Raw genomic sequence first — 13870 nt, forward strand, 5'->3', positions numbered from 1 at the left:
AACTAATAGCATAACCCCTCCTCCTTTCCTATCCTGTCTATCCTTTCTGTACACATTGTACTTCCTAAATTCCTGTTCTGCATTCCTTATATCTGTGTGACACTACATCTCTGACATCCCAACAATATCTGCATTTGATGTTTTGAGCAATAGCTCAAATTCATCAAATTAATGGTTAAGATCAGAATTAAGAACAGAAAAGAGAAAGATTAAAACACTATCGTAGTCACTACTCAAATAATAACACAAAAATAATGCAAATATATCACAAACAGAAACAGAAAGCCCATAGGCACTATCTCTTTAAGGGACACCAGCATTTGTGAATTTCAATAGTATGAGAACTTCTAGGCATCATCTCTCTGAAGAGATAGTGCTTGTGGACTGTTTCTATTTGTGGTATTTTTGCATTATTTTTATGTTATTACTTGAGTAGCACTTGTTCTTTGAGGTGTCTCTTTGGATGAGGAGCCATACATTCACTCCTCCACAGGTGAGTATTGCTTTGGTCTCTCACTTTTCTATTGTTTCTATCTTTTCTTTTATATTGTTTCAACATGAGATAGTTAGTTTTGTATGAGCAGAGGCGGATTTAATGGCGGGCGCACCGGGCGCGTGCCCTGGGCCCTGACTTCTGAAGGGCCCACGCAAAACCCCAACAAATTTGTTGAATTAGTTCAAAACTTTGTGATTATTATTATGCTATTATTAATTATATTATACATATATTACAATATATTCAAATTTTATTGGAAATAAAACATTAATAGTACATAATATTTTTTATTTATTTAAAAAAATGGTTAAAATGTATTTTTATTTTCCCTGTCTCTCTCTTTTTTTTAAGGGGCCCAATATTTTATTCTGTGCCCGGGGTCTCAACCGCCCTTAATCCGCTCCTGTCTATGAGCAGTATAACACAATTGTTATAACCCTATTAACAGGATTAAGAAATTTGCTGTATCTACTTTGTAGTTCATTCAAGTGTTTCCTAAGTTCAATTGAATAGTTTTAGTAATATAATTGCATTTTCATTCCCTATAATACTGACACACATTTATCTGATAATATTGGTCAAAGTAACTCTTGCGTATACCTCAAGAGTTCTTATCTGTTACCCCAACTGGACATATTATCTAGATGTTCTGTTGTTGTTGTTTGTTATTTGGTTTTTTAGGAGCATTAGCAACTAAGGCCATACTGCTCCGGGATATGCGGTGGTCATTTCCTGACCTTTCCGCATCCTCCGTATTTGGTGGTGACGGGCTCGAACCCCGGTCTAATCAAGAAGCGTGTGCTACGCACTGCTGCTCCTTCCCACCTGGCTACGGAGGCGGCCTAGATGTTCTGGGAGCAGAAACGTTTCAAGTGAGCAGGTAGCTAATGCCAGGGAAGAGAGCCTAAAAAACTTCAAGGGTTGTTAAATATACAAGAACAGTAAGTCTTAATTGTTTATATAGTAAAGTTAGAAGTGTCGTCAATAAAATGAGCGAATTCGAACTGCTGGTTAAAACAAGTAACACAGACATAATAGGGCTTACAGAGACGTGGTGCCACCCGGAAATTGGGGATAATGAGTTTCAGTATGGCTTGTATAATGTATTTAGGAAGGATAGGGTAGATAGAAGGGGTGGTGGGGTAATGCTTCTTATCAGAAGCAGCCTGAGTGCGACGATAGCTTTCCTGGATTCAGATGTTTCACATGCTAGTATAGAATCTGTATGGTGTGAGATAGTTGGAAACAAAAGTATAATGCGAGTAGGAGTAATCTACAGACCAGGTGATTGTGAAGATTATGACGAAAGCCTCTACATGTAAATGGAATGGGCAAGTAAGCATCAATGTCTTATTATGGGTGATTTCAATTTGCCTCTAATTGATTGGATTAAATGGGAAGGAAACTCGACATGGGGAACAAAATTTTTAAATCAACTAGATGACTGTTATTTGTATCAACATGTCAGGGAAAGTACTAGAGAAAAGAATATCCTAGACGTCATTACCACCCATGAATCAGATGACATAACAGGGCTAACAGTTGAGGAACCAGTAGCAGGAAGTGATCACGGGGTTCTACAGTGGATGATGATGAGAGCGGTAGCAGCAGTAAAAGGCAAAGGAATGGGTTTTAATTTCAGAAAAGGAAATTACGATGCCTTAAGGTACTACATGGCCTCTATTAACTGGGTAGATATTGTACAGAGAATGAATACATTTGAACTGTGGTATGCTTTTAAAACATTAATCACAGATGCCTTGAATGCGTATTTACCATTAAAAAAATACTCCACGAGGAGGGTTCCAAGTTGGATGAATAGTGAAGTTGCCACATTACTTGAGCTGTTATTTGGTTTTTAGGAGCATTAGCAACTAAGGCCATATTGCTCCGGGGTTATGCGGTGATCATTCCCTGACCTTTCCGCATCCTCCATATCTGGTGGTGATGGGCTCGAACCCCGGTCTAATCAAGAAGCGTGTGCTCATTCCCACCTGGCTACGGATGCGCCGTCATTACTTGAGCAGAAAAAGGTGGCATGGAAAGGTTACAGAGCAATAAAAAGTACTGAAGCCTATAACAGCTACAAGATGATCTGTAATAGAGCCACAGAAAAGGTTCGACAGGCAAAGGCAGTTTATGAGAAATCACTAGCAAACAGAGCAAAGAGGAGGGGATAAGGAATTCTTCACATACATAAATGTCAGAGAAGAGCAGGACAAACCAGATCGGACCTTTATGTAAGGGAAAGGGGTTAGTATTAAATACTCCAGCTGCCATTGCAGATGAACTCAACAGTTATTTTGCATCGATATTTACAAATGAAAAACATTTTGCGGCAATGGGAAATTGTGGGAGCGAAGTTGAAAAATATGTAATTAATGATATTGAAATTTTGCAAGATTATTTAATGAAAAAACGTTCGAGCCTACAGGCAGTAAGGCTCCTGGAGTTGATGGAATATACCCTATAATCTTAAGGGAGGTGGCATGTGAGTGCATTGAACCACTGAGGCTAATTATGCGAGCATCACTAGACTCTGGGGAGATTCCCTTGGATTGGAAAAGTGCCAATGTATCTCCCCTACCTAAGGGTGGCTCTAAGAGTGAAGTGGGAAATTATAGAACTGTCAGTCTGACTTCAGTGATAGGGAAAATCATGGAGGCAATGATCAAGAGTGGAATTCAGGATCATTTGGATCGAACTGAAATTCTCAAGGATACTCAGCATGGTTTTGTAAAGGGAAAATCATTTTTAACAAATCTGGTTCGCTATTTTGAAAGGGTCACACATGAGCTGGATTTAGGGAATAATTTCAACATTGATTTTGCTTTATAAGCTGGAACAGGTTGGAATCACTGGGAAAATCCTTAGATGGATAGCAGGATGGCTTCAGGGCAGGAGGCAGAGGGTTGTGATAAATGGCTATTCCTCAGATTGGGTTGATGTAAGAAGTGGGGTTCCCCAAGGATCAGTATTAGGACCACTCTTGTTTTTAATTTTCATAAACAACATTGATGAAGGGATAGAGGGCATGATGTCCAAATTTGCAGATGATGTTAAAATTGGTAGAGTAGTTAATGATCACTGTCAAGCTGAGCTTCTTCAGAGAGACCTAGATAGACTTCAGGAATAGTCAGAAAAATGACAGCTATGCTTTAATCCAACAAAAAAGTATAAGGTATTACACCTGGGAAACAGTAATCCCAAAATAACTTATTCACTTGGTGGAGTTCAACTAAACCCAGTACTGGAGGAAAGGGACTTGGGTGTTACAATACAGTCAGACATGAAATTCTCTGAGCATTGTAAACAGGTTGCAAGGAAGGCCCATGGTGTCCTATCGATGATCTATCAAACTTTTGCAAGTAGGGATAGGGGTGTGATAATCCTATTATATAAGGCTTTTGTTAGACCACACTTGGAATACTGTGTTCAAGTATGGAGACCACACCTAAAGAAAGACATTAAGCTTCTTGAAAGGGTACAAAGACAGGTAACTCGCCTGGTGAGATCGGCAAAAGGGCGTCCTTATGAAGAAAGACTTCGAATATGTGGGTTGCAGAGTTTGGAAACTAGACACCTTAGAGGAGATCTGATTGAGGTGTTTAAGGCTCTGAGGCATCAGTAAAATGAATGAGGACGAAATTTTCAAGATTATAAATGATGCTAGAACTAAGGGACATAAATTCAAGTTATGGGGGGGGGGAAATGTTTAGATTGGACTGCAGGAAGTGTTATTTTAGCCAGCGAGTTATAAATTACTGGAATAAGTTGCCTACATGGGTGGTAGAGGCTGACAGCTTGGGGAAATTCAAAGGTCATCTGGATAGTACCTTCGGGTCAGGGAAGCACATAGGATGATAGGTTTCATTTCCTTTTCTTTTATTAATTATTATTATTTATTTATTATTATTTTTTTTTATCATTGTTTTATTCGTTTTTTTTTTTTTTTTGGCTGGTGCAGCATAAGCCATAGGCTTTCTTGCACCATGCGGCCATTACTAATACTAAATACTAAATAATAAATGTTGTTCTCATACCATGATTTAGAATGATTATGGCTGAAACAACTATCACCCTAAATCAAGGTGAGTTCTGGAAGACCAAAATCTCTTACACTAAATGTGGTGTATTTGCTAAATCAAAATTCATTAAATACAAAGAAAGAATGCAATGGGTTCAGCTGAGACCAGAAAAAATATTCACCAAATGTAAAAAAAAAAAACAGTGTTAGGATTCCAATGTATGTGTTCTTGTCTAGAAATCTGAGTATTGCTGAAGATTATAATAGAAAGAGTAGAATTTTTTTTTTTTTTGGAAGAAATAAGGCAAATGTTAGATTTCATAAGGTCTGAAGTTAATTAATATTTTCTTCACCCATCCCTAATGGGCAATTACTTAGAAATAACATTTTCAGAGACGCATGATCTTTGTTTATAAACCAAAAAAAATGATTAATATGTTTTACTTTTAAACAAATTCTAAACTAATGAGTAGAAGCTAAACATATTTTGTTTCTGTATGTTTCTTCAAGCAAAATCTTTCCTTATAAGAGATATTTGAAAACAGTTGAATAATTCAAGTGCTTGATCTAAATAAAAGTACTAACACAAAAACAGTTCATGGAAGGTAATGGTAAAAAGAATTATATTCAACTCTTACCCTGTGTTAGCAAGGCATTCTGCTGAAGTCACTAGCCATATAGGAGTCAAGATTTCAGAAAGGCATCCTTTCTTTGTTTGAGCATTATAAACGACTGATAAAAATGGCCATTGTTCAAAGGAAGGAAGCTGGCTTTCTGCTAAACGCCCACACTCTTAAAATACAAAAACAATAATTCTGTAAAGTGTTTATGCAGTACCCCTTTAAAGAAACTTAAATCAGTTTATTATAAAAATATCATACACTTGACCTACTCTTGCTAATATATTACTATCTGTTATCGTGGTAATGAAATATGATAATAAACATTACAAAAAATATAAATTTATTTTAGAAATGATTCACAACAGTTTTTTTTTTTAAAGAAAAAAATTAAAACTTAATTTATGAACATGACTAAAGTTAAGAGAAGGTTCATTTTTAATTCTCATGTGAGTGAATTTGGGTAAACGTCTGGAACAAAAAAAAAAATTTAAATAAATAATAAATAAATAAATTAAATCAAATAAAATAAACTTAAAAATTAAAGTATCTTTTAGAGTGATGACTATGTAAATTTTTGTATTCCTTCATTATAGTTTTGACTTTTAATCTGCAACATTAATTGTATTAGAATTTGAGAAGCATGGACATAACAAAAATCATATTTCTCAACTGTTTCTGTACCAAGAATGAGAGATCTGTAAATGAAATAACACCATATAGCTGCTTATGTAACAATTTTTGTTCTCAAAATGATGACTGCCATTGTTAATTCTCTGTTCATTTTTATAATAATAATGATAAAACAATGGAGTGCATTTGAAAGTGCTTGATTTAAACTATTTCTTTCAAAAAAACTGATGGTAGACCGTGTATACCAATACACTTTTTTATTTTTATTTTTTTTTTAGTGCTCATTAAGGTTAAATTTCAAAAAGTGGTAGATTCTGCGATTTAGGAATTAAAGAAGTTTCTAACCTCTACTGCATGCTCTTGTGCAGACAATAGATGTCACAGGTGGGAACATCTATTGTGCAGAGAAGCTGATTTTGGAAAACAAACAAATTACAGTGGCATTGGGATTTTGCAAAAAAGTGGCTTAAAAGTGCAGAGACACTTAATCATGGACACATTGTTAAAAAAATAAGTGTGCACACAGTGTATCCCAAAAATGCTAAATTATACCAGAAGGCATGTGTCTTGCTCTTTCCAACAAACATTTAAACTGGAAAACTGGAGTAAATGCACTCCTGCAGTAAAGAGTGACTTCTGACATAACAAGGATATAATTACTTCACTCCACAATCAAAGAGTGCCACAAAGGAACTTCCACCACCCCAAAAAAATCAATCACAGCTTTAAGTTGCCAAGACCATGTCACGCATCCTTTGGAATTCAGAAAGGTTGGTACTTGTTGATTTTCTGCCACCTCATTCAACAGTTACTGCTCTTACAAGATTTCTATTATTGCTGAGCATCCTTGTTTCTCAATGATGTGGATAAATAGTTCACAAGAAAAGGCCCAGAAACAGGAATCATTCTGTAACATGACAATGGGCATCCACATATGGTGAATTTGACGACAAAACTGGAACCTTAGCATTAGCATTAGTAGAGGCATTTGATGCAAGAAAGCAAGCTTATCCAGCATCAGCCAAAAAAAAAAAAAAAAACCCACTTCCACTTCACCCCTCTGTTCGTTCAAAATACCTGTCCAGCTGAGCCTTAAACGTATTTAGGCTATCAACCTCCACTACAAGGGATGGAAGTCTGTTCCACCAACCAACCACCCGCTGGCTAAACGCAAATTTCAGCACGTCTATCCTACATCTGTCTTTCCTCAATTTGAATTTATGCCCTCTCAGGTGATTATTCTGAGCAAGAGAAAGAATCCCTTCAGCATTGAGCATGCTCAAACCATTCAAGGCTTTATACACCTCTATCAGATCACCTCGCTGGTGCCTAGTCTCCAGACACTGTAATTTGCAAAACTTAAGCCTTTCTTCGTAAGAGCACCCCTTTGTTCCATTCACTAATCTTGTTGCCCTTCTCTGTACTCGTTCCAGCAGCTCTACATCCTTCTTCAAATGAGGCCTCCAGACCTGTATACAGTACTCTAGGTCTGTATACAGGTCTGGAGGCCTGTACTGTCTTCTCCCCCTCAACCACCCCTTTATCCATAGCAGCAATTTGGCTCCAATGTCACACTGCTCCAATTTGTGTAGCAGTCTTCCATGTGCAACAGTATCAAAAGCCTTTCTAAGATCCAAGTATATAATATCAAAGCTATTCCCTGCATCCAGTTCTTTTGTGACTGCATCATAGTATCCAATCAAATTGGTCAGGCAAGACTTCCCCTTAACAAAACCATGCTGTGTCCGAGCTATAACTGAAGTCTTGTTTAATGATCCTGCAGTGCTTCTTTAACCAGTGCCTCCATTAATTTTCCTGGAACAGAAGTTAAGCTCACAGGTCTATAATTACTTGTGTCAGCCTTTGATCCTCCTTTGTGAATTGGGGTCACATTTGCACATCTCCAGTCTATGGGTACCTCCCCTGAGTCCAAGGAAGCTCTCATAATTATGGCTAAGGGTTTGCTTACTTCCTTTGCTGCCTCCTTTAATATAGCTGGATAGATCCCACCCACCCCGGGTGCCTTTCTTGTGTTTATCTTCAACAGTTTCTCCTCCACTTTACTCCCAGTTATTTCAAGATTCTGTAGCTTACTGCTAGAGTTGAATACACCTCTGGCATTCCCCTCGCTGAATAACTCCTCATGTGTGAATGTCGATGCAAAATATTCATTCAGTTTGTTAGCTACCTGAGCAGGATCATCAACAGTTGACCCATCGATATCAAGTGGACCAATCTGATTCATCCCCTTCCTTCTAGAGTTTACATAAGTAAAGAACTCTTTGCTGTTTTTCTTTGCATCCCTTGCCAAAGATTTCTCGTAATCTGCCTTCGCCTGCCTAACCTCCTTTGTAACTTGGTTGCATATCAACTTGTATCTATCATAGGTTTCTGTGTCATGTGTTAATTTGTAAGTATCCCATGCATTTTTCTTCTCTGCCATATGCCTCATTAGTTCATCTCACATCCATTTTGGCCTTAACCTTGAACAATATTTCTTAGTTGGTATGTAAAGCCTAGTAGCTTCCAAGATAAGTTCTTTGAATGCTTCCCATTTTGAATTTGCTGTTGGTAACATCATCAGTTGGTCCCACTGTATAGAATTTAAATACTGTCTCAGTCCATCGTAGTCGCCTTTACGGAAGCAATAACCCTTCCTTTTACCCCTAATGGTAGTTACCTCTTTGATTAAATCCCACTTCAGCACACTGTGATCACTGCCACCTAGTGGTTCATTTATCTGCAGATTCTTAATGCATGAAGAATCACTGCTGATAATCAAATCAAGAGTATTACTCCCTCTAGTTGCCTCCCGAACATGCTGATGTAGAAAACAATCATCCAATAAATCCGCAAAAGCCTTGCTAGTGTGTGAGTGACCAGCCCCCAAATTCCAGTCAATATCTGGGAAATTAAAATCTCCCATTATAAGACTCTCTGATTTACTGGCCTACTCTATTTCCCTGTACAGGGTCTTATTATACTCATCAGAGTCATTAGGCCTATAGCACACTCCCACTCTCAATTTTGATCTCCCAATGCTTATGTCACACCAAACTTACTCAACACTGCACTGTCCAGCGATGTCGACTGGCATCACTTCCTTGGTTTTTATGTGTTTCTTAACTAATAGCATAACCCCTCTCCCCTTCCTGTCCTGTCTATCCTTTCTGTAGACGTTGTACTCCCCAAATTCCAGTTCTGCATCCCTTATATCTGTGTGACACCACGTCTCTGATATCCCAACAATATCTGCCTTTGATGTTTTGAGCAATACCTCAAATTCATCAAATTTAACTGGATAGATCACTCAAATTTAACGCAAGTATACCTGCACCTGTTTCTATTCTTAGCTACCCTAACACAACCCATGTGTTTACTTGTACCGCAATTGCTCCCAGCAGTCTCTGAAATATCATGCATCTTTTTTTTTCAGGCTTCTGCTCATTCTAATAGAAGCAGTGCAAGAATCTCTTTCACCTCTGCCAGTGGCTATTGTCAATCTATTGGTCTTTGTCAATCTATTGGTCTTTGTCCCCCAAGCTAGCAGTTTTCCGACGCACCTAACACTGCCTCGATAGCATCAGCAAATATTCTTGCACCCTTTCTATTTAAGTGTATCCCATCCCTGTAGAAGCAATCTCTTCTGTTAACAAGTACAGTCCAGGCTGAAAAAAATTCTACCCCTTGAGCCTTGCACAATCTTTCCAGGGCCGAATTGATCAACAAGGCTCTCATCATATACTCCCTCCTATCGTGTCTGGGCAGAATTGCAGACACTTTCAAATTCAACCCTAATTCTCGGCTTTTGTTCAACAGTGACCTGTACTTGTTAAGTAATTCTGCCGGTCTCCTACTCTTAATATCATTAGTGCCAATGTGTACAACTATATCACCTTTTGTGCCCTTAAAAGATGATATTCGCTCTACAACGTCATCAACCTTTGCCCCTGGCAGACATACCCTGGTCCTGTTCCACCTATCCTTTTTACAAAGCATGTTCCCCGTTTCCCTGACAATAGAGTCACCAACAACTACTAGTTCCTTCGGGTCCAGCGCATTCTGCCTTGGGGGTTGCCTCTGTGTCACGTGATGCAAATGAAAAATGATGAATATCTTCCTTACAGCATGGATTTAGCTTGTTTGTTTGTTTGTTTGTTATTTGGTTTTTAGGAGCATTAGCAACTAAGGCCATATTGCTCCGGGATATGCGGTGGTCATTCCTTGACCTTTCCGCATACTCCGTATTTGGTGGTGACGGGCTCGAACCCCGGTCTAATCAAGAAGCATGTGCTACGCACTGCTGCTCCTTCCCACCTGGCTACGGAGGCGCCCATATGGATTTAGCACCAAGCGGTTATCACTTATTTGGGAGAATGAAGATGAGCTTAAAAGGACAGAAATCTGGGTTGGGAGATTGGCTATGCAGTCATCCTGCTTTTTTTCTTTACTGCTGAGATTAGTGTCTTGCAATAGCGATGGCAAAATGAGTCATTGGTAGAGGGACAATATTTGAAAAAGAGTAATGAGTTGAGTGATTCTGGTATTATGCAATTCTGTAAAAAATGAAAACTTAGGTCAACTTTAAATCATCCTTGTACATGCATATCCAAATTTTAACACCTCGTGGAAACTAAATTTTCATTTTTACTATTTTGATATTATCCTTCACTTTTATTTAAAGTCATATATTTTCTGCTTAACACCAAATATGGCAACAGTCAATCTGACTGCCGAACATTAAGTTATTGTTTGTTATTTTGGTTTTTAATAGCATTAGCAACTAAGGCCATATTGCTCTGGGGATATGCGGTGGTCATTCCCCGACCTTTCCGCATCCTCCATATTTGGTGATCACGGGCTCGAACCCCAGTCTAATCAAGAAGCATGTGCTATGCACTGCTGCTCCTGCCCACCTGGCTACAGAGGTGGCTTAAGTTATTGTAAGTTTCTAATATATATACAGTTGAACCTTATGAATCCAGTAAATCAATTATCTGACAACATGCATTTTCTAGCTATGTTTAGGAAAATGGATGAATCTGGAAGACCACCAGAGAATCAGCAATATGGTTCTCAAATTGGCGATTCACCTAAGTGTTGTGTAAAAGCAGGTTGTATGAGATGGAGATATCACTGCCATAAAGCTAAAAAAAGTAGCACATAACTACACTGAAGTGAGTACAGAATAACATAAAGTACAGTTATTTTCAAATTAAAATACTTGTGTTTGTTGCTATAATTAATTTATGTTGAAGTTTGTTAGAAGGTCATGAGAATATTTAATACTATCTGGGAGCAATATTTAGAGTCACTAATATTTGCCGATGGATAAGTCAAATGTTTCTTGATCCCATCTTCTTATAAAGTGTTAGTTCAACATAACACATTTGCTAAATGGTGTAAACAACTTTCAGGTTGTGGTTATTGTTTTTGTAAACAATATTGATCTGCATTTGTATTTGACCAAAAAAAAAAAAAACGTGGAGGGAACCACAACTGTTCATTTGTGTACATTACTTGGAGGTTAACTTTTAAAACAGTAACATTTTAACAGGAGGTTTTCACATAATAAGCATGATATGATTATATCTAAAATATGCTGCCTAAGAGGAAAGCAAGTAGCAGGTCAAAGCTGTGCAAATTTCATCAACTGCACATGATATAATTAAAGACAGAATGAAGTTGCTTAAATTATTTTTAAGCAAAGAAAGGAATGACAAAATGTAAAAATATGACTGGGCCAATAAAGTATTGAATTAGATGAAACATTAATGACTTGGTTTAGGCTGTGCCACATGAGAGATGACCATTAGCAGACAAAATTTTTTCATTATGAGTTAATCTTGATTATGCAATGGCTTACAGTAAGATTTGGCCACAAATATTTTAAGAAGGATAATGGAATTACTCTGCATAATATGTGTAGTGAGAAGCACTGAGCTCACAAGGGGATTGCTGCCTTATTCATTGAAGTATCTGCCAAGATAGTGGAAAATGAAAAATTGTGATTGGTAAACTCCTAAGACCTAGAGCTTTTAAAAGTGTAACTACTATATCAATCATATCTCATATCATGACAACAAATGAGGTGAGTAACCTTAAAAATCTTTCTTGAATGGTTTGAGAACCACTTTGTACCCAATGCTTGAGCACATTGTAATTCAGTATTCCTAACAGTAAAATGGTAGAATAAGTTGAACACAGTTTTACTGTGTGCTTATTCTGAAGCAAAATTTGTAATGAAGAGCAACTGTCATGTGATTTTTTGCCACCTAGCAGCATATCACTAATTCAGTCCCAAGATCAGGGTATCACAAGGTCGTTATTGTTAGGTATAGATCAAAATTCATGAAATTCTAAACACAGTTAATCAGAGGCTTCTGTTATTGAACTTGAAAAACAGATCAGGTATGGGAAAGTAGAGCTGCTACAACTCTTAAGGACTGTGGGCACAAGTTATAGCAAAGTTCGATTTTTTAAATTAAAATGCATCTCAAGAAGCAGCACGCTCTACTGTAAATTCACATGTGATTAATAGTTGACATGATTATGCTCTTCACATAAATAATTTTATGTTTTCTTCCACTGCTTCTATTGGGGCACACCTGGAAAACAAGGAGTTAATAAATATGCTGCAGGTCCTCATGGGAAAAGCAAATATATTAGCTCTGTATTAGGGTTGCTAACAGCAAAAACAGATACATGCTTGTACACTAATGCTAATAGTATAGTAAATAAATTTTATGATTCTAAAGTATTGAAAAAGCCATTAAATAGTGACATTGCAGAGATAGTGCCATGGGGGATGTCTTTGTGTGTGCCCGATGTAAGGAGTGTAAAGAAATCAGGCGACAACTCAGTGTTGTTATGGGCCTATATGAGAGCTTGAAGGACAGGGTGGATACCCTCGAAGGATCTAAATTGAGGGGCCCATTAAGCTCTCAGCTGCCCACATCAATGCATGGGCAGCTGAGTTGTGGTTTGTGTTAGGGGTAGCTAAGAATAGGAACAGGTGCATGTATACTTGCGTGTACACCAATGCTAGGAGTTTGGTAAATAAATTTGATGAATTTGAGGTATTGCTCAAAACATCAAAGGCAGATATTGTTGGGATACCAGAGACTTTGTGTCACACAGATATAAGGAATGCTGAACTGGAATTTGGGGAGTACAATGTCTACAGAAAGGACAGACAGGATAGGAAGAGAGGAGGGGTTATGCTATTAGTTAAGAAACACATAATATCCAAGGAAGTGACACCAGTCCACATCGCTGGACAGTGCAGTGTTGAGTCAGTTTGGTGTGACATAAGCATTGGCAGATCAAAATTGACAGTGGGAGTGTGCTATAGGCCTAATGACTCTGATGAGTATAATAAGACACTGTACAGAGAAATAGAGTAGGCCAGTAAATCAGAGAGTCTTATAACGGGAGATTTTAATTTCCCAGATATTGACTGGAATTTGTGGGTTGGTCACTCACACACTAGCAAGGCTTTTGCGGATTTATTGGATGATTGTTTTCTACATCAGCATGTTCGGGAGGCAACTAGAGGGAGTAATACTCTTCATCTGATTATCAGTAGTGATTCTTCATGCATTAAGAATTTACAGATAAAGGAACCACTAGGTGGCAGTGATCACAGTGTGGTGAAGTGGGATTTACTCAAAGAGGTAACTACCATTAGGGGTAAAGGGAAGGGAAGGGTTATTGCTTTCGTAAAGGCGACTATGATGGTCTGAGACAGTATTTAAATTCTATACAGTGGGACCAACTGATGATGTTACCAACAGCAAATTCAAAATAGGAAGCATCCAAAGAACTTATCTTGGAAGCTACTAGGCTTTACATTCCAACTAAGTAATATTGTTCAAGGTTTAGACCTAAATGGATGTCAGGTGAACTAATGAGACATATGGCAGAGAAGAAATATGCATGGGATACATATAAATTAATGGGTGACATGGAAGCCTATAATAAGATATAAGCTGGTCTGTAAAGATTAGGCAGGCAAAGGCATATTATGACAAATCCTTGGCAAAGAATGTAAAGAAAAACAGCACAGAGTTCTTTACTTATGTAAACTCTAGA

The 13870-nt window shown here is 37.8% G+C and overlaps 1 protein-coding gene across 1 annotated transcript in view; it reads right to left on the reverse strand.

Moving 5' to 3' along the window:
- The window catches only part of LOC150084411 (uncharacterized), a 646726-nt gene that overhangs the window by 72775 nt on the left and 560081 nt on the right, over positions 1-13870 (reverse strand). Inside the window, exon 16 of the mRNA XM_090376219.1 lies at positions 5162-5315. Coding sequence (XP_090232345.1) covers positions 5162-5315 — 154 coding nt within the window. The remainder of the gene's footprint in view (positions 1-5161; positions 5316-13870) is intronic.

The sequence above is a fragment of the Mastigoproctus giganteus genome, chromosome 6 (assembly GCF_048544385.1).
Source record: "Mastigoproctus giganteus isolate SK-2022 chromosome 6, ASM4854438v1, whole genome shotgun sequence".
NCBI classification, from domain to species: Eukaryota; Metazoa; Arthropoda; class Arachnida; order Uropygi; family Thelyphonidae; genus Mastigoproctus; species Mastigoproctus giganteus.